The sequence below is a fragment of the Quercus suber genome, unplaced genomic scaffold (genome assembly GCF_002906115.3).
Source record: "Quercus suber isolate HL8 unplaced genomic scaffold, Cork oak 2.0 scaffold_10, whole genome shotgun sequence".
Lineage (NCBI taxonomy): Eukaryota > Viridiplantae > Streptophyta > Magnoliopsida > Fagales > Fagaceae > Quercus > Quercus suber.
In genome coordinates, this window is record NW_027069476.1 from 1,059,123 (window position 1) to 1,087,080 (window position 27,958).

A 27,958-nucleotide genomic window follows, 5' to 3' on the forward strand; every position below is an offset into this window, starting at 1 on the left:
CCATCTACATAAAATTAATTGAAAATTTTCCCAAAAAAAAAAAAACTTGATATAATCTAAAGTAAGTCACCAAATATGGCATGAATGAAATCATTAAGAACAACCCTCTGAAACATCCATTTTTTTTAATATAAAAGAAAAAGGTAAGTCAATTATTATTACTATAAAAATCAGTATAGAATACAATCTACAAATCAGGTGGTAATTCTTTTAACAAATTAATCATAAAATTAATAGATAAAACTGCTCTGAAATATCCTGTGATAGAACTATAAACCTTTCTTGCAAAATAACCAACTAAAAAATCTCCTTTTTTTTTTTAGTGGAAGTCCAATTTAAATTCAGATAAACCAAGTTTGCAAGATGGGAAATGTTAGTCTAAAAGGCAAATGCAAATAACATTGTTTATTTATATAAAGTGTTATATGCTACAGTGACTTGTAAGAGAAAGTTGAATTTGGCTGATGATGACATTACACAATAATATAGGCTCCTTCAAACAATTATAATAAAACAAACGTCGTGTAAAGAAGAAAGGTAAGATAACCATTCACGAAAGAATGGTAGAAAAGGGTTCGTATAAAGCCGGGGCAATTTAAGATAAGAATTTCAAATTTTCTTGGATAATGATAATGACCGGTGGTGTCATCTACAGAAACCTTATCATAAAACTTATGGCGAACTATGAATTTGATGCTTCCCCAAGCTTTGGTTACAATATATGAGTTTTATACCTCAACTGTCATATTTTGGTGTTTTAAATAAAAATTTTTAAGGTTTAAAATTTTCTATTCATTGTAACTTTTAAATTATTTAAAATATATATATGTATAAAAGAAAGTGGATGGGATGCATTTAGAAGTGGGGAAAGGATTACATGAATCAAGTGCAAAAAAATAAATAAATAAATAAATAGGAGTATTTTTGTGTCACTTGTGCACCAAAAACTAACATTTCATTAATGGGTTAGGTTTAAGTTAAATATTGTGTAATTTTTATTTATTTTTTAAATTTTCATTTGAAAGGAATTCATTTCATGTTTAAAATTAATGGTCTATTTGGATTAAGGAGGAGAGAGTGGGAGTAGAGTAAAGTAAAGTAGATTTAACCTAAAATTAGCCTATTTTCAGCTAACTCTACTCTACTCTACTCTCCTCCACTCTCCCTCTTTCCCCCCTCAATCCAAACAAACCCTAACTTATACAAATCAAGTGTATAAAACAATGTTGTTAATTCCATGTTGGTGCCCATTTCGATTTGTCTATTGGAATTTGGAATGGATATTTAGGTATCGATTAATTCTAGCATACTGTTTTGGGATTACTACTAATATATATAATTCTCGTATTAATTCATCATTAATGAAATATAATAATAATAATAATCAAATTCAATTAACATAGTTTTAGGTTATTTTGTATTAAAAAAAAAAAAAAAAAAGACCAAATTGGTATTTGAACATAATGAACCAAAATCACTAATCAAAATTGGACGAAATGGCCTAGATTTTAGTCTGAGATGGAATGAGGGATCTTTTCATTCCGATTTTCTTAATAATACGATAATTTGTATTCATTCTAGTAAGAAGAGAATGGAATCCACAACTATAGTATAAACTATATATCACGTCATTTAGAATTTTAAATAATGTGACAATTTGTATACTATTTTTTTATAACAATCTATACACTATTAGATCAAAATAAAATAAAATTTTAATTGTGAAATGGATAAAATAAAGAGGATTTTTTATATCAAAACAATAGAGATAGCAATCCTACTTTAACATATGTGTGTGAAGATCACTTTTAGAAACTTGAACCTCGACCCATATCTCCCCTCTATTCATAAAAACTTGTATTTGTGGGGTAATCATTATGCTAAGGGTACATGGTGATGAAGCAAAGAGGAGTTTTTTTTTTTTTACAAGATAAAATTTCTACTTTAATCTAATCTAAGTGTATATATATGTGAAGCTTCCTTTTTGAAACTTGAACCCCGGCCCTTACCCCCACACCCCATAAGCACTTATACTTATGAAGTGACTAACGCACCAAGAGTGTGCGGTGGTGAAACAAAGAGGAGTTGAAATGGAAATGATAATGCTCAACTTTTATTAATGTTATACCACTTTATAACTTTCTATTAAATGTATTTATTGAGAAGTCTACTGTTGAATTACATTGTCTTTTTATACACTCCAAGATTGCAAAATATGAAGACAATTAGAAATTAATAATTATCACTTTCTCAAAAAAAAAAAATAATAATAATTATCACATCTATAACATGCTTAAATCTTCAAAAAATAAAATTATACTTCAAATTAGATGCAAAACATTAATTTATGGATTTCATAGTAAATAAAAAAAATTATTTCATAGTTTTGTGTGCATATTAAAGGAAAATAAAACATTTAATCCAGAAATAATTTTTTTTTAATATTAATCAAATAAAAAGTTATTTGTTTGGTGTAATATTAACTTAACAAGTTGATCAACTACATGAAAGATGTCAACAAAAAGTTACACAAAGTGTAAACTTGAGACTAACCCTTCATTAATTTCTCTAATATGATCATTTATATGTAGTGGTGACTGGTGAGATCAGCAAAGTTAAAAGAAGAATATAGCTTTTACTAACATATATCGTTAAACATGCGTGAAGGAAAATTACATGTTTAATGATGAGATGTAATGCACATTCTTTGAAATAAATAAATAAAATACGTATCAAAATAAATAAATAAATAAATAAAATACATATATTGTTAATTCACTGGAACGCTACACAATACACAAATTGAAAGTGGTTGTGTGTGTTTTCTTAATTCTTTTTTTAAAATTTTCTTTTTTATTTTTATTTTTTAATGAAAGGTTAAAATAATCAACTACGACTAAATGCACCTTCACTTGTTCCCACAATTTAAGGATCTTAGTTTAGGAACTTGTTAACAAAATCCAATAAAAATAGAGGCAAAATGTGAATAAAACAATATTGCTGACTATAAATGAGCCACATCCATGGTACTATGCCATTAGTGATTTCTTGTTAGTAATAATAGTAAAAAAAAAAAATTATAAAAAAAAAAAAAAAAAAAAAAAAAACTCTTATACATTTGATAAGAACTATAAAATTATACAATAATTGGCTATTTAGTTATTATAATTAAAAAATTCACAATATAATAATTAATTATTCAAGTTCATATCCAACCCACCCATATTTAGGGTGGAGTTCGAATTTTTTGTTTGGAGGAGCCAAATTGTAGTACTAATATATTAGTCAAGAATCAAGATAAACCATCGCATACATGCATAAATACACACACATATATAAACCTTAATATTTTGATACTAGGGTAAGTCATAATTTATAAATATATAGTATAAAAAACTATCTACTTTGTCATATGCATATTCACTAGATAATATTTTTAGGGAAATTTATCATGTGTTTAAATTCCAATGAGTGTTCAAAATTTGTCTAATTTGATATTAAACATATACAAAAATGAATTTGAGAAAACAAAAACTACCTAGTCTGTATAACTACTAGGCCAATTGACAAATTCTATTATTTTTTAAAAGCATCATTAGACTAAATAATTTGGGGGGGGGGGGGGAGGACTTTTATTTTTGAAGCTAAGTATTTAAAATTTTTAATAACAATACGTAAAATAAAAGAGTTTTTTTTTTTTTTTTTTTTTTAAATTTGGAGGGGCCATGGCCCGCTAAGCTTAGCTTTAGCTCCGCCCCTACCCATATCATGTAAAATCCAATAGAATAAAAGTTGGATTCTAACCGTCGTGGTTACAAGTTTCATTATTTATTTTAAATTATATTATATTCTTTGGATATGTACCCATGTGCATTCATTACGTAACCTAAAATAATTTTTATTCTATTATTTTTACTATTTATATTATTCATATATATCACTTAAATATTTAATTAGTTTACATCTAAATTTTAATTAAATCATACATCATACAAGCATAATACTAATGTAAAGTAAAAATACAAACTTTAGGTCTTAAGTGCCCGAATAATTAGTTTTTGGTGTAATTTTCCTATTCCACATAGGCTAAGTAATTACAGGAATAAATCTCATAGATGTGATCCCAAAATGTTATGGAGGAGTTTTGGAATCCCAAACTTGTTTGATTTCATCACGAGACATGAGAACCACTAGATGGGATCTAATATTTAAGTTTTATAATTTTTTTAAATAGGGGTAGAGTAAAGACATGACTCAAACTTAAGACCACATACCATAATAAATTAATAAAAATCCTTTTAAGTACAAACCATTTCTTAAAATTTAATCATTCATTTAACAATACTTTTTAATATTGTGATTATCATATCTTCATAGTTGTTATGTTGATTTGAGCACAAAATATTATAGACTTCACACTCGATTTGATAATTCCTAAATATTTACCTAGACAAATGAAAAAGAATAAAAAGAGAAAACCATGTTAACCACCTATTCTCCCGGTGTTATTTACCTAAAGTCAAAAGAAAACTAGGTGTGTATTAATGAGTAGTCGTAGACAAAATAGTAGCAGTATCAAGTAGAAGAAGTATATAAAAAGATGAATATGACAGAGAGGTGGGAGGCAATAGGTGAGAGAAGAAAGTCCAAGCAAGTGACTCGGTCCCACGGGTAGACAGTCAACATGGTTCCCGGGGGTAGAGGTAGAGAGATATGAAACGTGGTATATCTTGTCATGCTACGTGGGGCCATGCAGAGACTAGCCGACTGGCCCACCCGGTCGCCAGTCATCAACAGCCCCCACCAGTCCAGAAGAGAAAAAAAACCAGCATAGTATGAGATAGATAGCGAGAGAAGAGCCGGGCCGTCAAATTCGTTGACTTGGCTACCCTCCACACTTTTCTTTTTTCTTTTTTTCTTTTTTTTCCTCACGTGGAACGCGCCGCACCGTTCGGGGCGGTGGGTTCTCTTTTCTTTTTTCTTTTTTTCTTTTTCTTTGGGCTTTTGATTTTATAGATATATAGAAGAAATGAAACCCAGTCAAACTCTTTCTTGACGAAATGTGGACGAAACCTCGTTTCCATCACTCACTTTCTCCTTTTTTGTCTACCTCTTTGGGTCGGTACTTACCACCTACCAAACTTTTCTTTTGGGATCCCCGACCCGGATTTTGTCTATGTTCACATTGCTTTCAATAAATTGAAAATTGGGATCTAGTCTTTTATTTTTTATTTTTTTTTATTTTTTTTACAATTGGGTAGTTGGAGAAACTTGGATTTTATTTTACCTTTGTTATGGATATTTTTCTCTGTTCACACATTGCTTGAAAATTTTGATAGTTGAAAAAATGAGTATTTGAATTTTTGATGTTTTAATTTAAATTTCACTTATACTAAAGAATTGTCTTATGCTAAAAACTGAGTTGGTGACTTAAACATAAAACAATTATAACTCCTGCGCTTAAATATTATTAAAATAAAATAAAATAAAGTTATTGTTTTTAGGAAGAATAATAGTAAGGGTGTTTTAGTAGGTTTTGGTTAAAAAAATAGTCTCAGACTCTTAGTTACATTGACCGGTAAAATTTTTTAAAAATTGATCAAATGATATTTTCAACTTTATAAGAAAAGTGTGAAAGGAGAGTAAAACAGCAAAACAAAAACAAAAATGGAATCAATTTGGTGTCGGAGCAAGTTACTGGGTGAAGAAGACAAAATGGGGCAACCCATTGAAATGTAAATCCGAGAATGGGAAAGTCTACAAAACAACAGTGGGCCCCAAAGACATCTGGGAAGAGTGACGCACCGTCTGACGCAATATGGCAAAAGTCCCATCAAATGCTCTCTCTCAAAACACACACCAAAAAGTTTTAAAAAATTAAATAAAAAAATAAAAAAATCCAAGTTCCAATCCATTTGGTCTTCGTTCCAAACCCTTTTTATAGGCGAGCCCATTGCACCGGTAAAAGACTTCACAGACTTCCTTCATCCTCCACATACTCTTTCTCTCTCTTTCTCTCTTTGACTCTCTCTCTTAAAATCTCTTCTGCTCTCTCTATAGATTTTTGCTTTGTCTCTAAAAAAAAAAAAAAAACCTTTCTTTCTTGCTTATATGGACAAAGGATGGGGTCTTACCCTTGATTCTGACTCGCTCGGTTTCTTCCTTAACAACAACAACAACAACAACAAAAGGCCCCCACACCCACACCCACAACGCAACCTTAACAACCACCACAACAAGAGATCGATCAGCGTCGATAATACTATGTTTCCGGTGAATCTTGGCCGTAGAGATTACCATCATCATGAGCCTGCTGCTGCTGCTTCTTCATCACCACCGTCTGATCATGTTGAGACCCGTAGGGCTGTTGTTGATGAGGTTGACTTCTTTGCCAAAAAGCCTCGTTTAGCTAGTGAAGATGCTGATCATCATGATCGTGATGATGATGCTCCCAAAACTAATAGAGTTAGTGTCAAGAAGGAGAATTCTCTTGGTGAAGCTCCTTCAAGGCCTGATTTGGATGTCAACGTAAGCTCTCTAATTTATTTTCACTTTTTTTTTTTTTATAAAAGTGTATTACTGATTTGGATGTCAACGTAAGCTCTCTAATTTATTTTCACTTTTTTTTTTTTTATAAAAGTGTATTATCATTAATTTATCACTATGATATTTGCTTTTGATGCTAATTATTGTTTTTTCTAAATATAGACTGGGTTACACCTTCTTACTGCTAATACCGGAAGTGATCAATCAACGGTGGATGATGGGGTTTCATCAGAATCAGATGATAAGCGAGCTAAGATTGAGGTAAGAGATTTTCCTAAATTATCTATTTATTCTAGATAAGAAAAAAAAAAGGATAAAGCTCTTTTTTTTTCTTTTTTTTGGGGTTTCTTTTTTTGTTTTGCAATAATTTTGGAAGATTGCCCATTAAAGAAATTCACGTGTATGTTTCAGCTGGCACACTTACAAATGGAGCTCCAACGTATGAATATGGAGAATCAAAGGTTGAAAGACATGCTTGGTCAAGTGAGCAACAATTACAGCGTCTTACATAGTCATCTTGTAGCATTAATGCAACAACAACAGACTCATGGAGCCGATAGTGCACAAGAGAATGAGGTAACAACAACAACTACTACACCTAATAAAAATGGATAAATTTAATTGGGAAATACCTGGTCTAGTCCTTGTATTATAATTGTGTTTGTGTTCAAAATAACTAAGTTAATTGTATTGGTATTATGGTCAGGCTGTTGAAGGTAAATCTGAAGAGAGAAAAGTTGAGGTTGGAGGGTCACAAATGGTACCAATACAGTTTATGAATCCAGGTCCTGGTGCCGCAGCTGAGGCAGACGAGATATCTAACTCTTCCTCAGAAGATAGGACCATTTCTGGATCGCCAAGGAACAATTCTAATGTTGTGAAGAACAGTGACGTTCTTCCATATGATTCGGATAGAGAGGGTAAAAAAGTTGGTAGGGAAGAGAGCCCAGAATCTGAATCACAAGGTTGGGCTCCTAATAAGGCTCCAAAATTGACTCCAACCAAGCCTATTGATCAATCCACCGAAGCCACAATGAGAAAGGCTCGTGTCTCAGTTCGTGCGCGGTCAGAAGCACCCATGGTACGTTAATTTGTCGATCTTGTAACAAATTTCAACAATAGGGTGTACATTTTTATGAGTGAAATTTATGTAATTTGATTCATTTGCAGATTACTGATGGTTGCCAATGGCGAAAATATGGACAAAAAATGGCCAAAGGAAACCCATGTCCCCGGGCTTATTATCGATGCACTATGGCAGTTGGTTGTCCTGTTCGCAAACAAGTAAGTTTTTTATATTCTTGGAATTGCTCCATTATAGAATTTAGCTATAGTCATAATCATATATAGTTTCAATCAAATACAGTAAATTCTGGTTTAGACTAACAAGAATGATGGGTTTTGATTTACAGGTTCAACGTTGTGCCGAAGATCGATCAATTCTAATCACTACCTATGAAGGAAACCACAATCATCCACTTCCACCAGCTGCAATGGCCATGGCATCAACAACAGCAGCAGCTGCCTCTATGTTACTCTCGGGGTCTATGTCAAGTGCAGATGGGATAATGAACCCAAACTTGCTAGCAAGAGCTATTCTCCCTTGTTCATCAAGCATGGCAACAATTTCAGCGTCGGCACCATTTCCAACTGTGACACTAGACCTCACACATAACCCAAACCCATTACAATTCCAAAGACCCCCAACCCAATTCCCCATCCATTTCCCAGGTCAAGGCCAGAATGGCTTTGGGTCAGTACAAACCGCACAATTGCCTCAAGTCTTTGGTCAAGCACTTTACAACCAGTCCAAATTCTCGGGCCTCCAGCTTTCCCAAGAAATGGGACATGCCCAATTGGGCCACCAAGCACCCCAACCACCATTGCACCAAACGCAGCAGCAGCAGCCCTCATTGGCTGACACAGTCAGTGCTGCCACAGCAGCCATCACAGCTGACCCAAACTTCACGGCAGCTCTTGCAGCCGCCATCTCATCCATCATTGGTGGCGGAGCTCATCCAAATAATAACAATAACACTTCCACCACCGCTACCAATAACAATATCAGTGCCAGCATGACCACAAGCAACTCCAACAATAGCAACAAAATGGGCAATTTTCCAGGGAATTAGAAGTTGGGCCTGATAATTTTCTCTTGTCCTTAATTTTTTTTTTTTTCCCAATCTTGTTCTTTTATTGGGGGGTTTTACCTTTTTTTGGTGGGATAAGAATGTGATTAGATGTTCATAATTTTTGTCCTTGTTATGGGAGGGTTTATGACACACAAGTCCATTATTTCTTATTGTTTCATTTTGAATAATTTAATTCAAATTTCTCAGTAAATACATAGACAAAAAAAAATTAAAAAATTTTAGCTGCTTTGTTACATCATTAGACTTTCTCAATTATTTTTTAATCTTTGTTCTGTTTTTCCTTCAAATTAATCAATCACTGACCCAATCCTGGGAACAGTAGAGACAAAAAAAAAAACACAACGTTTACAAGAAGAAAAGAATCATAGTTGTTTTTGGCTTTACACAAAAAAGACTTTTGACGGTATATTCGTTAATATCCTAGTCAAGAAAATCGGCCCACGGTTTGACACGTAAACTTTGTACAATTAATCAGGGCCCGAAATCGTAGACCAAGTAGAGACTTTCCAGGCAATTACGTGTGTGAGACATGAATGATGAAAATGAGTGATATAGAGGTCAACTTCATACAACTATAAAAATGCCAATACATTTTTTTTTTTTCAAAGACCCAATAAAGAAATGGTGGGTGGTACTTGTAGTTTCGTGGATTAGTTTGGTACAATTTTTTCAATTGGACAACTGGGATACGTTATTGACTTTCCGTCCACCTTGATTGACATCGCGTTATGGGTTATGCCATCGAATTCCAATCATGTGGTAATACTATAAAAATTTAGAGAGAGAGAGAAAACAACAACAGAGAAACTTGGAACTTTGTGAGTCGCACCGTACATCATCCATCGTACAAGGATCTTTTACTCTTTCAGCTCCACCAAGGGGCGTGGGTACTGGGAAATGGAAAAAAGACTATAATTAAAGACTGAAGACTAATGAGGCGTGAGAGAAGCACACCCTTTTTTTTTTATCACACGTGCATGCATGTGAATAGCAAGACTAATCTCAATTTCAAAATTTCCTTGCATTTTCTCTTCCATGGAGAAAATTGTTGATCCATTGTGCACATAGAAACTTCTAGGTAATTGCGTCCGATTTGCTTTGAAGCACCTTTGTGCTTTTCGGTGTTGTGTTGAACTCTTTAAAACCTTATACATAAGGTAAATTTCTTTTTTTTTCTTTTTTTAAATAAACATAAGTTAAATAAGTTAGGTAAGAGTGAAAGCACGATACGATGTTTTGAGTAACAAATAATTATATATGTAATAGAAATTTATATTGGTTGATTGAATTTGCCCTTTCTCATTATGGGTAGGCTTTTTTACTATATACTTTGAAAAGAATAAAAATAAAATGATGATGTCTTCCTCGTGTTCTTAAACAATAATTGATTTAAATGATGTGATATTCGATAAAACGTTACAGCTATAAATCTCAAGCTTATCTAAAAAGAGTACCATAACTTTTTCAGTAAGAGAGCATCTTTAACACCATCTCAAGATTCTTGCCTAAATTTTGAGAAGAAGCCACATTTCGATTATTACCTAATTACTTTTTCAAATACATTTCTAACAAACTATTTAAGTATATATCTTTTTTCTATTTTATATAAACAATCTTTTTATTCTTTTATTTTTCCTTTATTAATTTCTATCCTCAAATGTCTCACTTTCTTATCCATTCTCATCAGATTTCTTCTTATTAATTACTTCCCTTTCTTCTTTTTCATCGCCTACAACCCATACATAATAGACTCACTAATATACCTTGCTCAAGTCACAACACAAAAAAAAAATAATCTTTTGCTCCACCCACAACCCACCAGCATTCGTCAAACACCCATAGGCCCAAAACCCATTAACCATTACCACTTATCACTGTCTAGGAGGGTCTAAGAACACAATTGCTAAGCAAACCAAATGCAGGAACACATTAGCATCTTCAAACTACATGCCCCAATCACCTTTCCATGATAATCACGAATAACAGCCTCCAAAAACCAGCATAAGAACAATCTTATCTACAATTGATCACACAAGTCTCGAAAATCACCTTGATAACAACTTGTCTTCTAATTGGACTCTTCTTTCTTTTCTTTAGATCTACTTCTATTATATCTTCTATTATTGTTTTTGTATCTATCAACATCTTTCTTTTCTTTCCTTCTTTTCCTAGAAGGAGCAATTAACGGATCAAATCCATATTGTTCACAAAAAGTTCCTAGTTCCTTTTTAGCATATCTTTTTTCTTTCTCTATCTAATTTTTTAGTCTTAGATCATTACACATCCATAGACCTGTTTTATTGATTGAGGATATTATGTCACCATATGTTAAGCTAGGATAGTCTATAGTTCCGTAATTATTAGCTATATAAATCTAACATTTTGGGAAAAGAAATAAGGTAAACCAACAATAAATTTTTCTTTCCAGTAGGATTGTTGACAGTCATTTTTACTTAAAACTTTTGAAATAAAAAACATCTTTATACCATCTAAAGTCTCAAAGTTGTGGACATCTTAAATTAATTAAAACATCTGAAGCTCTTTCTTTATATTGATTAGGATCTCCAAACTACATTCCCCAATCACCTTTCCATGATAATCACAAATAACAGCCTCCAAAAACCGGCATAAGAACAATTTTATCTAGAGTGTGAAGCAATTGGTCACACAAGTCTCGAAAATCACCTTGATAACAACTTGTCTTCTGTAATCTAAATAGACCAAGCTGGCCAAACATCTTTGATCTTTTGCCATTGGACAAGACCACAAAAGCATGTAAAACGGTATCCTCTGCCTGGTGACACGAGCACAAAGGTTCAACCTAAACACCCTTCTTACTCAAATTATTTGTTGTTGCAAAGAATCAGATAAAGCTCTCCAGAGATAAACTTTAACCCTGTTTGGGACTAACAAAGACTAAACTGATCTCCACATATTGCTACCAACAAAACCTAGACTAGAACTACATTGTCTAATTGGTTCATTAAGAACTAAATTGTTGGAGCTCTATTTTTGGGCTTGGGTTTCCAAAATTTGGAAGAAAAAATGTTTTACATTATCTATTAGATATACTCTAACTTTTGCATTAATAAAATTATCATTCAAGTCCCCCTTTGACTAGGAGCAACTATTAGGCATTGGAAACCATACAATATTTAAAAAAAATTATATTAACTAATTGATTTTAAAGGATGGCTAATCCCTTGTGTTTGTATTTTGGTTATGAATTTATTGGCTGGATCATACAAAGATATAAAAAGATGAGGTGCAAACCCTTTTTTTTTTTAATCAAGGTCCATTTTAGGTTTTTTCTTAAAAAAAAAATTCCACTTTGGTTTGATTCTCAGAAAAAAATAAATAAATAAAAGGTCCCCTTTAGTTTTATACATCTTTAGGCCCTAATTTCGCCGAAATAGTATTTCGTTGGGCTTGAAAGGTTCTTTAATTTTATTTTTTGTTCTTTGGATAGTTTTATAGGCCGTGCTTCTAAAGGCCCACTCTTTGTTATTTCTAAAGAAAAAAAATATTATAATGTACGTTTTAATTTCTAAGGCCCAACTAGTTGAAATGCAAAAGCCCAACATTTGTCAATAAGTCCACTAACACATATTTTTCTGTAACTTTTTTCCCAGTTACGGACAGATATATTGTGTATCATAGAAAATTTCGTAATATTGTAGTATATGAATATGTACAACTTATAATTTTTTTTTTTTTAAGATATACCTCTATACTTTTATCAAATTTATTTTCTTCGACCTTATCTTAAGATTTCAACTCCATTGAATCTAGTAACAATCAACTAATTTTATTTTTTGATTGAATTTTATTTTAATTTATTAGATATTCATTCATATGTTAAAATGTGAAACAACATCATTTTATAAGGGAATTAATAGAAATATTTTAATGGCAATAGAATGAAGGAGTAAAGTAATCACATAAGCAAAGTTAATGTGCTAAAATAAAACTTTTAAACTTAGTGGATTAAAATGACAATTAATCAAAATAAAGTGAGGGTGAAAAAGTGCATTTTTGCCTTTCTTTTTTTCCTAAACAAAGGCCAAAACTCACTTTTTTATTTATTTATTTAATAAGAAGTTTAGGCGTCAGAAAAGATTTCCCAGTACCCCCTTTTTTTTGTTGCACTATTATTTAAATTTTGTTTATTAGAGTAATTTTCAATAACTTTATTTTGATTGTTCTTATTTTTTATATTGATTTTATTAAATTTTGTATTATTAATAATTTAAAGTGTTGAAATAAAATCTTTATTTTTATATCTATATAAAAATATTAGGGCATAGTTTATTTTATAGAGTATATTCAAGAATACAACTAAACAGTAGGAGAGCAAGTACTTCTCTAAAAATGTTTTTAGACAAAAATGATTTCTATAAGAAAGTATTTATATTGAAACAAACATTGGTATATATTAAAATTAGTATTAGTAGTGGATTCACATTAGAGTATCATACAAGAAAGTCCAAAAGCAAAATACTGGCCAGTTTGGATAAAGGAAAATTTCCAGCGAACCCTATTCTACTCGCTTTTTTCTCTCCATCCAAAACTGCACATAAAAAATGGACATACTGTGGTCATTTGGTGCTCATGACTTATGAACTTGTCTAACACACAAGTTTTTCAAATGTTGGAGACAGGCATATTCATGTGATCATCTATGTAGTTGGTGACTTTAGTTTCCAAAGTTCCCTTCGAAGCATTCTCTTTCTTGCACTCAAGGAGTGTATCTTTCAGTTGGGTTACCTTAAATTAATTTATTACGATCATCCATAGCCATTGAGCTTGCTTTTCGGAAACATCTTCATCTAGTTCAGCCAAACCTACCAGATTTTTTGAGAGCAAATCCAAACCTACAATGCAATGATTGGTTTCTTGTCCTTTTAAGAAATGACAAAATTTAGTTACAAAATTAGTTGTAGCCTTAGACTACAAACTTACTTAATATTTTTTTATTGGAGGTGAATTTTGAAAAATCCACCATTGGATTACATCTTCTTCTTATATCCTCCATACTTGCAAAATTTCAAGAAAATTAAAGATTAATAGTTATGTCATCAATAAATTTTTTAAATTGCAAATTTTTGTAATTTAAAACTATGCACAAAATATAAGCTTATAGATTATATAGTAAATGATAATCGATTGACACAATATTTAACATGTGTATTAAGGGCGTAAAAAACATGCAATTCAACGGTTAGATTTTCAAAATATGTTGTAATATTTATTTTATTGGGTGAGTTTGTAGCCTTAAGTTACAACCAATTTTATAGCTAAACTTTGTCCTTTAAAAAATAGTAATAGTTATGAGACTGCCTAGGCTGAATCATTCACAATATTCTTTTGGAAAATCTAACTTGTGAGTTGTGATCTTACCTCACCTCCCACATGTATTTAAAACCGTACAATGAGGTTGATTTTGACAATGATTTTTACCAAAAATAAAAAAGGTTAATTTTGACAATGACTTTTACCAGAAATGGTTAATTTTGACGGGCTGTAATAGTGGACACTGGACACCAAAAAGAGAATTTTTTTTAAACAAAATTTAGTTACAAAATTAGTTGTTATTTAATAAAATAAATATTACTACATATTTTAAAATTTTAACTGTTGAATTGCATGTTCTTTATGCTCTTAATACACATGTTAACTTTTGTATCAATAAAATATTATTTACTATATGATCTATAAGTTTATATTTTATGCATAATTTTAAACTACAAAAACTTACATTTTAAATAATTTATTGATAACATAACTATTGATCTTTAATTTTTTAGAAATTTTGCAAAGATGGAGAACATAAGAAGAAAATGTGTTCTAATGATGGATTTGTCAAAATTCACTTCCAATGAAAAGATATTAAGTAAGGTTCCTAAGGTTACAATTAATTTTGTAGCTCAATTTTGTCCTTTCTTTTATTGAGAAAAAAGATAGAAGAGAGTTTTATTTATTTATTTATTAATATGCATAGATTATAATTTTATAAAAATATTAGCATCTGGGATTACAAAAAATGTTTTATTTTACTATCTAAAAAGTTACTTTATCTATTGTATTATTTCACTTAATAATACACTCAACATCTCAGTTTTTATTTTCCTATATAACACATTAAAATAATATATCTACATAATAAAATAACATAGAAAGAGGAGATGAGAGACTAAAGAGAGAGAAAGAAGGAGATATTCTAGGAGGAGTAGGAATTAAAAAATATTATTTTATTTTTGCAAACTTGCTATATATAGTAGGTTCTAAATTTAGGACACTATTGTAGCTTAGTTGTAAATTTTTTACAATTAGCCTTCCGGATAATGCTTTACTTTTATGATTTGATGCTAAAATAGAGCATATTAGGAGTTTTACAACTCCGAATATTGATGCTCTTGGTTTTATTTTTGAAAAAAAAAAAATGGAGACCACTAAAGCCTTATTGGAGAAGGACTAACAATTTTTTTTTGAGAAGCAGAAGGACTAACAATTAATTACGTAGTTCATGACATGTTTTTGGTTATTGGTTTCTGGTTCTATTAATGAACAATTATTCTAAATATATAGTTGAATATGCCTAAAAAGAAATTGTTTATATTCGAAAATGTTTACCTAGTAAATACTCCTTTAAAGGCTTATTATAAACCCGAGCAAGCGTTCAGAATATCTGTCCTATTCCTACAATCATTAATGAAGTTAGTACAGAATGAATGAAGAGCAAAAAGCTATTCCTGCAATTGCCTTCCTTTTGTATTTTCTCACAAAATCACAAACATCCCACGACGCTACAAAACGATGTGTGGCGTGTTGAAGTGAACAAATTGCATGCACCACTGCCACGTAAGCAATCACTTCCCCAGTTCTCCGAACGCGTCTCCCGCCATGAGTTGCGACACAAAATTATATATTTTTATGTATTTTTAACATTACTCCAAAAAGAATATCAAATCCTACAAAGGGTTGTTTGGTAGACTTCTTTAAATAAATATTTTTAGTTTTTAAATAATTTTATATATATTTTTATATATTTTTTCACACACATGTATTTTTACGCATATTTTCAAACACATGTACCAAACACCCACTAAGAGTATATTTGGCAAAGGGTTGTTTGGTAGACTTGTTTAAATAAATATTTTTAGTTTTTAAACAACTTCATATATTTTTTCATATATTTTTTCACCCACACATATTTTCACATATATTTTCAAACATATGTACCAAACATCCACTAAAAATATATTTGACAAGAGTTACGTTTAGCTTTTATCTTTTATCTATAGCTTTTTAAAACTTCACTTTTTCAATCGTTTTTTCATATTTTTAAATCTTTTTTAATAAACTTTCGACAATTTTTTTTTCAATTTCAGCTTATTTTCCGGACCCTAAATTCTTCTTTTTCCCAAAAAAAAAAAAAAAAAAAAAAACACAAACACGAGTCCATCGTGTGTGTCCAACGCTTACCAGTTACCACGCCATCTCTGCAGCAGAAAAAGATCAAACGGCTTCAAAAAACACGAAACTTTCACGCTATATTTTTAGCTGGGCCCCACCATTTTTTCCCTTTTAACGAAAGTAAGAAAGATACAGTATTAGCTGGGCCCCACTGAGTCTCTCACACTGTCACACAGTCTCTCTCTCTCTCTCTCTCGTACTTTCGTCCATTTTAAATTCTCTGTTTCTTCCTCTTTTCTCTTCAACTCTTTTTCCTCTGCTTTTCCTTGTGCTATACAATTCGGTGAGTGAATTAAATATTTATTGCAATAAATTATTAATATTTTATTTTATCACTCTGATTTGGTTTGCTCTGCTAAGGATTTATTGTTTTTTGCATGTGAGAATATATTGGCTAGGTGATCGGTCATTATTATAATATTTCTAATGCCTTTTGATGCAAGTTTGTTTGGAGATTGTGCTTGATCATTGCATTCATGTTAGTGCTTGGAGCGTTTTGTATAAGTTGTTTTTTTGTTTTCAGAAAATGTGGTTTTTTTTTTTTTTTTTTTGATGATTAAACTCTGTTTGTTTCGTGGGAAAACAAAGGAAAATGAAGTTTAATAAAGTTTAAAATTTTAACTTTTTTACTTAAGCGCTTTTTATCTTGGTAAATGTGGTTATTTTATTATTTTTATTTTTTCTAGTTAAGCTCTGTTTGTTTCGTGAGAAAAAACGAAGGAAACTGAAGTTTAATAAAATTTGAAAGTTTTAACTTTTTACTTAAAGCTTGTAGCTTAAGCGCTTTTTGTCTACGAATTACTTAGTTTCTAGAATATGTTTCGGACTAAAAAAGAAGAAAGAATAAAAAATTTTCAGGTTCTGTACTGAATAAGTATAGTGAAGGATTGAAAATTTTGATTAAATTTAAATTTCCTACTATTTTTGAAGCAGTTAAACTGAACTTGTGCTTGAATTTTCTGCACTTCCCTGTTTGGTTGCTGAGAAAGTTGCTGAAATGATAGAAATGTAGTTTAGAATTTATTGTGTTCTGTTTTTTTGTTCTAAATATCAAAAACTGATCTGTAACTAAGCTACACTGTTAGTATATGAAGATAAAACATGTAAACTGAACTTGAACTAAGCTAAAAAACTCAGCTTTATTGTTAAATTCAACTTAACATTACACCGTTTCATAACTTTTTATTAAATTAATATTTTTAAAGTTTCACTGTTAGATTACATGTTCGTTATGTTCATAGCATGTTTGCCAAAATTTGTGACGATCAGGTGTTGTTTACCATTGATGCATAAAGTCAATATTTTGCATATAGATGAGATAGATATTGATCTCCAAACTTGTTGATATATTGCAAGTGTGTAGGGTATAAGGAGAGAATGTAATCCAACGGTAAATTTGTCAAAAAATACATCCAATAGATAGTTATTGAGTGTTGTAACATTGACAACAGTTTCTCCCAATGTAACTTGAACCCAACCCATGTATATACGTTTTGCATATTATTTGTTTTGCTTGTTCATGCTTTTCCTGAACCTGAAAATTGCAATGTGGATGAAATAGGTGAACATGGGAAGCAATTTGAAAGCAGTAGTGTTATCTGTGTTCCTTTCAACCCTTTTGTTTTCGCTGGTCACCTCTGCTTCCAACGATAGGTTGGTTAGGATTGGACTGAAGAAGATTAAATTGGACCAAAACAACCGCCTTGCTGTGCGGCTTGAGTCCAAGGAGGCACAGGCTGTAAGAGCTTCTGTTAGGAAGTATCATATCCGTTATAGTCTTGGGGACTCTGATAAGACGGATATTGTTCCGTTGAATAACTACTTGGATGCTCAGTATTTTGGTGAGATTGGCATTGGTACTCCCCCTCAAATTTTCACTGTAATTTTTGACACTGGCAGCTCTAATCTGTGGGTGCCATCGGATAAGTGCTTTTTATCGGTGAGCTTGGATTTCTATGTTTATAATGAATGTAATTAGCATTCTTGGCTTTATTAAAAATCTTGATTGAAGGCAATAGATTCATGTTTTTGCATTTGTGGTGCAGCTTGCGTGTTATTTTCATTCTAAGTACAAGTCAAGTGAGTCGAAAACGTACAAGAAGGAGGGTTAGTCCTTTTGTCCCAACCTTAGAAAAAAGTTCATTTCATTTATAATAATCAACATCATGCTGCATGGCCCTTTACTCTTAATTACAGTGCCCACTTCATGATATGTGATTGCAAGGGGCTGTCTTGGAGAATTGCCTTTTGAATGCACAATATATATGTGTGTATTATCTATGTTGTCTGATGTAGCTCTGTTATCATCCATCATGAAGGGACATCTGCTGCTATCCAGTATGGTAGTGGAGCTATTTCCGGTTTCTTTAGCTATGATGATGTCAAAGTTGGGGACCTAGTTGTAAAGAGTCAGGTACCTTGAACATTTTTCCTCTACATTGTTTCAAATCTTAGTAGTTTGATTAGACTGTACTAATTACAGCTGATCCCTTCAGGAATTCATTGAGGCAACTAGAGAGCCTGGTGTCACATTTTTGGTGGCAAAGTTTGATGGTCTATTAGGACTTGGATTTCAGGAAATTTCAGTTGGAAATGCTACTCCTTTGTGGTATGTGTGTATGTCTTTGGTTCTAATTGGTCTTTAACTGAAATAAATTTCTTAATATGAAATTTTTAACGAGGTGCTTGCTTGTTGACTGTTGTACAGGTACAACATGGTTGAACAAGGTCTTATTAAAGAGCCAGTATTTTCGTTCTGGCTCAACCGTAAAACAGAGGAAGAAGCAGGCGGTGAACTTGTCTTTGGTGGGGTAGATCCAAATCACTTCAAGGGCGAACACACATTTGTTCCAACTGTACTAATTACAGCTGATCCCTTCAGGAATTCATTGAGGCAACTAGAGAGCCTGGTGTCACATTTTTGGTGGCAAAGTTTGATGGTCTATTAGGACTTGGATTTCAGGAAATTTCAGTTGGAAATGCTACTCCTTTGTGGTATGTGTGTATATCTTTGCTTCTAATTGGTCTTTCACTGAAATAAATTTCTTAATATGAAATTTTTAATGAGGTGCTTGCTTGTTGACTGTTGTACAGGTACAATATGGTTGAACAAGGTCTTATTAAAGAGCCAGTATTTTCGTTCTGGCTCAACCGTAAAACAGAGGAAGAAGCAGGCGGTGAACTTGTCTTTGGTGGGGTAGATCCAAATCACTTCAAGGGCGAACACACATTTGTTCCCGTGACACAAAAAGGCTATTGGCAGGTAGGTACTAGGTTGTCTAGAAACTTCGTATTTAATCATGGTTAATAGATATTAGATATTCAATATACTTTTATATTTTCAATTATCTTCTCATTTTGCCAAAATATATTTCTTTTTGATAGTTTGACATGGGTGATGTTCTTATCGGTGGTAAACCAACTGGTATGTTCTCTCTCGATGCCTAGTACAATTCCTCAAATGAAAAAGAGATGTTTTTTTTTTTTTGGGAGGCAAGGGGGGCGTTGAAGGAAGACATAGATTTTTTTACGATCTGGCTCCTGTTATTTTGTGGGACTCAATTTTCCATCTGGCTGCTATGTAGGCTATTGTACTGGCAGTTGTGCAGCTATTGCAGATTCTGGAACTTCCCTAATGGCAGGTCCAACGGTATGTATAATAGCTCAAGTTATTTGGAGCTATTTTGATTATTGTTTATCAATCTCTTGCTTCATATGTTGTGATAGTTTATTTTGCCCCTTCGGATGTCATTTTCAGCTTTAGTTTCCGTTGAGGTTAAACTTGAAACATTATTCAATAGAGTTATTGTGTGAGCAAGATGACACAATGTAGAAGCAGAAAATGAGAAACAACTAATACATTTTTAAGTGAGCTTTGTTTGATAGATATATCATCCTTATTATGGTATGCTTCTGTGATTTTCCGGTCACATTCTTCCAATTCTCATTTTCATATCTTGAATTTGATGGCTGAATTCTATGGTTATTACCGTTATTCATTTGGGTGTCCTAAAACCTTGTAGGCTGGTCATCTTGGCGCATTGCCTTGAAAGTGAGAAAATCTAAGATGTAGAATTTATGTTTCTAAATGAAAAATGTCTGTGACTGCTTTCTTAATATTTTACATGTGCTTGTCCCTGAAATATATGGTTCTTTTTTTCTTTTTTGCTAAGGCTGTGATTACAATGATAAATCAAGCAATTGGAGCCAATGGAGTTGCTAGTCAGGAATGCAAGGCAGTTGTTGAGCAGTATGGACAAACAATTATTGACTTGCTTGTAGCTGAGGTAAATACTTGGCTTTTATTAATTTCTATTTTTTTGTTTTTTCTTATCAGGTAATACGGCTTATTATTTTATTTTATCCTTTTCATAACGAGTGGAAAAGATTTTGTCTCAGCATGTCAATTCACTTATGTCCCTTGCAGAATGTTCCAGTTAATTCCATTATTGAACTAAGTTCTAGCTTTCATTGTGCATAACAGGCACACCCGAAGAAGATCTGCTCCCAGATTGGATTGTGTACATTTGATGGTGCCCGCGGAGTTAGGTCATAGTCAAACATTTTTAATAGTCCTCTGCCTTTTTATCTCTCTTACAATATGCTAGTGAGTTTAGGCCGTTTGGCTAAAATGGAACTTCACCCTCCCACAATAATGGGTGGGAGGGAAAAGTTGTGGGTTGAAAACTCACTGGGTGTATTTGTCACATACCAATGAATATATATATATATATTCTCTTGGGGTGCCCCTTGTAACGTTTCCTGTTGTTATTTCCTTTTCATTATCTGCTTCCAGACTGCATTGTGAGCCCTTAAATGGTACCCATGTTGCTGTCAAGCTCAAAATATATTATTTTGTTTTTAAATTTGGTTTTCGTCAGTCGTTTTTGAAAACTTTTAATTATTTCCGGGTTTTTTTTTTTAAAAGGTAAAAAAAAAATTGCAACACATTTGTAATTGCTTCTTTAAAAAATCTCCCTGATTTAATTTTTAGACGGGGAACTTATTGGTCTGTGAATGTTTTTGTACAGTATTGGCATTGAGAGTGTCGTGGAAGAGAACAGTGGCAAAGCATCTGGTGGAATTCGTGATGCTATGTGCCCTGCTTGTGAAATGGCAGTTGTGTGGATGCAAAGCCAGCTAAAGAAGAATCAGACACTAGATTATGTGCTGACCTATGTCAATGAGGTGAAATATGTCTGGTACTGCATTGTTGTATATATCTTTAGGAGATTTCTGCTCATGCTGACTTGACCATCTGATACTTCCACAGCTTTGTGATCGGGTGCCAAGCCCAATGGGAGAATCTTCTGTGGATTGTGGAAATATTTCTAACATGCCTACTGTTTCCTTCACAATTGGTGGAAAAATTTTTGACCTCAGCCCACAGGAGGTAACATGTCATCTTAATCAATCATGAAATTTTTTTCCCCTTTTTGAGAGAAATTTTAGTAATAGTATTATGGTAATTTTTACATGTCAGCAGTGATCGTTGTTGTACTTAATTTTTCTTCTTTAGCGTGCACCCTTGACCTGGAAATTACATATGTAGGACCTAGTAAAGCTTGCTTTGACTTCTGACTCTTGTTTTCTATGGGTTCAATCGTATCATCCAAAATAAAAAATAAAGGTTACCTTAAATGGCTGCTTGAGTAGCAGTGTTTTCAATAACACCATCTAACATAAAATTGCCCAATGCTTTGTCAAAATGGTCTAGATTTTTTGTTTTTATTCTTAATTCATTTTTTTAAAATGATAAGTTGTCAGAATGGTATCGATAAAACCATCTTGGTATGATTTTTTAAGCTTAGAATTAGATTAGAACTTGTTCACGTATTACTTAGAGAAAAAAATTAACTCACTGACTATAAATTCTGAAAGGAAAAGTTTCTTATAAGGGTAGGAGGTGTCATTGAAGCTTCAAAGACAATATTTTTTTTAAAAATTGTTTCTTTGTTTGCATCTTACTCATCTTCTGATCATCTGTATCTAGTTAACTGCATAATAAAACTAAAGAGCCAAACAAGCTGAAACATTCAAGAACTTTGAACTGATACCAGCCATTGTTTAGAATAAAAATTCTCCATGTCTTTTGTTGAGCTACTGTCATATATATATATATGATGATATTATCTTGGCAAACTTTATATAACTAGAATATCATTGTACTGATGTCAAACTTTTCTGGATGGTGACACCAGTACATACTGAAGGTGGGTGAGGGTCCTATGGCTCAGTGCATCAGTGGCTTTATGGCTATGGACATTCCTCCTCCTCGTGGACCTCTCTGGTAGAGTTCCATTCAAGTCAACTTTCCATTTATCATTCAGCATCTGTAAATGTGATGCTTCTGGTGCAGATGATTCTCACTATGGTTCTTTTGCAATGCAGGATATTGGGGGATGTCTTCATGGGTCGCTACCACACTATATTTTTTTTTTTGAAAGGTAAAAAAAAAATTGCAACACATTTGTAATTGCTTCTTTAAAAAATCACCCTGATTTAATTTTTAGACGGGGAACTTATTGGTCTGTGAATGTTTTTGTACAGTATTGGCATTGAGAGTGTCGTGGAAGAGAACAGTGGCAAAGCATCTGGTGGAATTCATGATGCTATGTGCCCTGCTTGTGAAATGGCAGTTGTGTGGATGCAAAGCCAGCTAAAGAAGAATCAGACACTAGATTATGTGCTGACCTATGTCAATGAGGTGAAATATGTCTGGTACTGCATTGTTGTATATATCTTTAGGAGATTTCTGCTCATGCTGACTTGACCATCTGATACTTCCACAGCTTTGTGATCGGGTGCCAAGCCCAATGGGAGAATCTTCTGTGGATTGTGGAAATATTTCTAACATGCCTACTGTTTCCTTCACAATTGGTGGAAAAATTTTTGACCTCACCCCACAGGAGGTAACATGTCATCTTAATCAATCATGAAATTTTTTCCCCTTTTTGAGAGAAATTTTAGTAATAGTATTATGGTATTTTTTACATGTCAGCAGTGATCGTTGTTGTACTTAATTTTTCTTCTTTAGCATGCACCCTTGACCTGGAAATTACATATGTAGGACCTAGTAAAGCTTGCTTTGACTTCTGACTCTTGTTTTCTATGGGTTCAATTGTATCATCCAAAATAAAAAATAAAGGTTACCTTAAATGGCTGCTTGAGTAGCAGTGTTTTCAATAACACCATCTAACATAAAATTGCCCAATGCTTTGTCAAAATGGTCTAGATTTTTTGTTTTTATTCTTAATTCATTTTTTTAAAATGATAAGTTGTCAGAATGGTATCGATAAAACCATCTTGGTATGATTTTTTAAGCTTAGAATTAGATTAGAACTTGTTCACGTATTACTTAGAGAAAAAAATTAACTCACTGACTATAAATTCTGAAAGGAAAAGTTTCTTATAAGGGTAGGAGGTGTCATTGAAGCTTCAAAGACAATATTTTTTTTAAAAATTGTTTCTTTGTTTGCATCTTACTCATCTTCTGATCATCTGTATCTAGTTAACTGCATAATAAAACTAAAGAGCCAAACAAGCTGAAACATTCAAGAACTTTGAACTGATACCAGCCATTGTTTAGAATAAAAATTCTCCATGTCTTTTGTTGAGCTACTGTCATATATATATATATGATGATATTATCTTGGCAAACTTTATATAACTAGAATATCATTGTACTGATGTCAAACTTTTCTGGATGGTGACACCAGTACATACTGAAGGTGGGTGAGGGTCCTATGGCTCAGTGCATCAGTGGCTTTATGGCTATGGACATTCCTCCTCCTCGTGGACCTCTCTGGTAGAGTTCCATTCAAGTCAACTTTCCATTTATCATTCAGCATCTGTAAATGTGATGCTTCTGGTGCAGATGATTCTCACTATGGTTCTTTTGCAATGCAGGATATTGGGGGATGTCTTCATGGGTCGCTACCACACTATCTTTGATGCTGGTAAACTGAGAGTTGGATTCGCAGAGGCAGCATAAACAATCTACCCTGGGCTGTGATATCTTTATCTATTTGCTGTCTGTGTGAACCTTATTTAAACTTGAAGAAGTTAAATGGAGGAGAGTTAATGCTGCTTGTAAATATTTAAAATGGATCTCTTTTATCCATCTGAATAGTTTATTATGCGTGCAATGTGAGCCCAATTTCTATCCTTATTTATTTGCCAACCTCACAATCGTCGAGTTTCATATGGGTCCTTTTTGCAACGCAAATGCGTCATTGAATTGTTGAAACTTTACAGCCATTTGTTGATTTGTTCAAGGAGCATGAGGTAGGTAAGTTCAAACATCATGGCTTCAAGCTACTGCTGCTTCATTTTTTCCTCGTCCTTCTTTTCCAGGCTTGATTCTCCCCTATTTGTCCTGCAGTTAAAAAATGAGGGGGAAATATAATATGTTTAATTTCTAAAAAAAAAAAACATGCAACTTAGTTTAGCACAAAGGTAGCAAAGTTAAAACCTGTAGTTACAGTTCACGTAATTGTACCGTTCAACAATCTGGTCAAACCGTGCCATCGACCAACCAGCAATAATGTTGGTCGAAATGGTTGGGAGGGTATTTTTTTGGTTGAAAAATCCAATGTGTCTGGATGGTATTTGGCCAGAAGATTTACCAATAAATGTCATACTGACTGCCTCCCCCTCCCTCTTATTTTTGACCACTCTGCCACCTCCATCCAGCCCTTGAGCCTTGTTGTCTTGCTCCATTACCTTCCCATCGATCTGTTTAGGCTTGAAATCATAGTTGATTTTTTTTCCTCTTATTTGTTTTGCCCACCATTGACACTGACTTGGGGCCAGCACCCCTATGGTTTACTGTATAGCGATGGCAGTTGGAACCACACTATTGTCGTTTTGGGCACGTATTTTGCACTTGCGCTTTCCACTCGTTGACGCTCTTGCAGCATGTTCCCCTCGGGCGATCCTTTGGCAACTCAACAAGGACCCAACCTTGATTCTTATTCAAGGATTGTAACTCCTCCCTCATGGCCTTTTGTCAATGTTAAGATCCATCACTATCCATAGCTTCTTGAATATAAAGGAAAAATAATCACATGTAATTTGACTCAGATTTAGGCCGGGCGTTATATATAAGATATTCATATGATTCTCATCCCTCAAACACATTTCTCATCAGAAATCTCTTAGCCTAAAAAGTAAAAACCACCTTCAAGCACAAACAATCTCTATGGAGAACAACTACCATAAAAAGGGAAATAGAATGAGTTATTAGGTCTGATAAGCCCCTTTTGAAATTTTTGAGCATTAAAATCAGGAAGGGTTTGGCCTATTTTTATGTACTGGTAGTGTTGAATTATCACATCAACTTATTAGAATTTAATTTGATTAGTTGATCTTTGGGCTATATATATATAGCTTGGTTGCTTTATTTAATTGTGACTTTGTAAGGTTAGCAATATTATAATTTGACTCAGTACTTGGTTAATGGGTTAACTACTAGTTAGACTTTCAATACCCCAATAAAAAATTTAGACTTAGAAATAATATACCACGCCTACATTTCAGGGACATAAATAATTGCAGCATATAATCCAAGCACTTCCTCTCCAATTCAATACATTGGCATGCGCATGTGGTTGTGTCACGTGTTTATGTATAAGAATTTTCGTGTGGGTTCATCCTTCTTTTTGTATCGCTTGTGTGATGCTCAAAGAAGTGAGAAGTCACATTGCCCCTTCCATTCTCCAAAGGACACAAAGGTTTTCAATCAGACCACAAAGTTAATTACCAACTTTGGTTTGCTTTCATTGTGGTCAGTGCCGGCTCATTGGGTGAGCCGCCTAAGGCCCCATTGAAAAATAACCCCTAAATTTTTACAAATAGAAATATTCTTGTATTAATAGAAGTATTAATTAAATTCTAAATATTCACTCATGAATAAAAAAGTAATTGTTTTTTATCAAAGAAAAACTAGTTAAAGAAAAATATTTTTATTAGATGGGTCAATTATTTAACCTCTCACACATAAATGTTAAAAGAACTCATTAATCTTACACTAGTAAATAAATTTATACTCAAATTATATTTAGAAATATCAAATATATAACTTTATTAAAATTTTCAATTAAAATCTCTTAGTATTTGGTTACTTCATTCAATGAATAGTGTTTATTTTAGTTGTATAGTCATTGAATAATGCGATAGGTTCATTTTAATTTGTAATTTTTTTTCTAAAAAAATAGATTTTAAATGAAAAAAAAAAACCAAAAGTTAAATAAATATTATTTTAATATTTAAAGTATAAGAATAGACCTGACTTTAGATTGTCACCTTTAGGCCCCACAATTCCTTGAGCAGCCCTTATTGTGGTGTGAACATGTCTTTCATTAAGGATTAAACTTGACTTTCTATCCCATTTTCTAATTAATTACTTACAATATCAACTAATAAAGAAAACCTTATTTGAGATATATACAACGAGAAATGTCTAATCCTCGTTGAAAAAACGCTTATGTTTTATAGATTCCTCGAAGGATTTTGTCCTTAAACATGCGTAGAAAATGACCCAAAAGAAATTTTAGTACAATGCTTCTTTATTTGTAAGCCAAAGAAAAGCATGTTTTGATGTGTTTGCTGGTTCACGCTTTGAACAATAAAATGATTAATTTTAGCTGAATACAGTGCTATGCTATGTCAATATGGTCACCTACTCTTATCCAAAAAAAAAAAATGGTCACCTGCTGGCCAAATGTTACTCGAGAAATTGAGATGGAAAGATGAGTTAACATTCCCATGTGTTCTCCACAAAAAAATAAATGATTTCAAATATTGAGCGTGCTTAAAAATCTTCACAAAGTTTTGGGAATCTATTTCATGATTTTTTAAAAGAAAGATTCATTTATTACAATGGTGCTGAGAAACATTTCAATGCCTGCATGGGAAGAAAAAAAAAACGTGAGGGTCCCCTAAGCTTTGCCGAAAGTGAAGAAATAGATTCAATGATTGGGTAAAGGGTTTGCTTGAGAGGGACACATTTTACACTCTAGCATAAGCATATACTTTGTTGCTAAGCTTTAAAGCCGCCCAAACTTAGCTAAAAGGAATTCCTTAAATTATTCATATACTTTTATTTTTATTGTTTTTGTTGGCTGAGAAGCTGATAGGCTGGTATTGTTAAGAACAATGCACACAATTTTAACAATATTTTTTATAAATAATGGTTGGTAAATTGTGATAAGAAGATCAATTTCGTCTCAACAATTGAAAAAGAATGTGAAAAAAATATATTTTTTTTTTCTCTGTAAAACGATTGGGATTTGGGACTAAGAAATGAAAGAGTAAATTGACACTTGTAATGGATTGGACTTTGGACTGTTTAGGCTATCCAATTTTCAAAGAGAATGTGAGTTTTGGTTGGGCGGTTTAGGCTTTCCCATTTTCAGCTAAAGTCCAACTATCAGTTCCGAAAGTGAGTTTTTTAGCTTTATGGAGTTGGTTCCACATAGCCAGCTCTATCCTGATCCTCTCTAACCCTTTTGCTTTTTGGTTGGTTTATACGTACAAAAAAGCCTTCTGTATCCTCTCTTGCCCTGTTGCCTTTACTTTGATTCCTCTTGCAAACTTCACCCACAATCCAAGCAAAGCTTGAAACTATGCAAGCTCTCTTAATTCTTGAAAAGGGAAACTTTATTTTCACTCCAATATTCATTCATTAACATTATTGCCCTTTATTATTATCCTAGTATCATCAAAATTTTAATTGCATTGATCTTAATGTGCAAACTTAGATATTATTAGTAAATTACTAC

The 27,958-nt window shown here is 32.6% G+C and overlaps 2 protein-coding genes across 2 annotated transcripts; both read left to right on the top strand.

The window, feature by feature from the left end:
- The first annotated feature begins 5,956 nt into the window (after positions 1-5,956).
- Positions 5,957-8,889, top strand: LOC112036537 (probable WRKY transcription factor 31). Its single transcript, XM_065777624.1, has 6 exons — positions 5,957-6,528; positions 6,709-6,807; positions 6,958-7,122; positions 7,253-7,627; positions 7,717-7,830; positions 7,959-8,889. Exons 1-6 carry the CDS (start codon positions 6,112-6,114, stop codon positions 8,676-8,678), a joined length of 1,890 nt encoding a protein of 629 aa, XP_065633696.1. The 5' UTR covers positions 5,957-6,111; the 3' UTR covers positions 8,679-8,889.
- Positions 8,890-16,329: 7,440 nt separating this feature from the next.
- Positions 16,330-24,345, top strand: LOC112036536 (aspartic proteinase). The gene is made up of 14 exons (XM_065777628.1): positions 16,330-16,458; positions 17,737-18,114; positions 18,221-18,281; positions 18,494-18,588; positions 18,671-18,783; positions 19,269-19,437; positions 19,560-19,599; positions 19,760-19,824; positions 20,348-20,461; positions 20,659-20,723; positions 21,206-21,362; positions 22,967-23,086; positions 23,894-23,982; positions 24,084-24,345. The coding sequence occupies exons 2-14, from the start codon at positions 17,743-17,745 to the stop codon at positions 24,166-24,168; spliced, it is 1,545 nt and encodes a 514-aa protein (XP_065633700.1). The 5' UTR covers positions 16,330-16,458; positions 17,737-17,742; the 3' UTR covers positions 24,169-24,345.
- Positions 24,346-27,958: the final 3,613 nt, after the last annotated feature.

Coding starts and splice junctions, on each gene's coding strand:
- LOC112036537 (XM_065777624.1), top strand. CDS start 6,112: ATGGACAAAGGATGGGGTCTTACCCTTGATTCTGACTCGCTCGGTTTC. Junction 7,123..7,252: donor ATAGTGCACAAGAGAATGAG/GTAACAACAACA, acceptor TATTATGGTCAG/GCTGTTGAAGGTAAATCTGA. Junction 7,628..7,716: donor CGCGGTCAGAAGCACCCATG/GTACGTTAATTT, acceptor ATTCATTTGCAG/ATTACTGATGGTTGCCAATG.
- LOC112036536 (XM_065777628.1), top strand. CDS start 17,743: ATGGGAAGCAATTTGAAAGCAGTAGTGTTATCTGTGTTCCTTTCAACC. Junction 18,784..19,268: donor GGAAATGCTACTCCTTTGTG/GTATGTGTGTAT, acceptor ACTGTTGTACAG/GTACAATATGGTTGAACAAG. Junction 19,825..20,347: donor CCCTAATGGCAGGTCCAACG/GTATGTATAATA, acceptor TTTTTTGCTAAG/GCTGTGATTACAATGATAAA.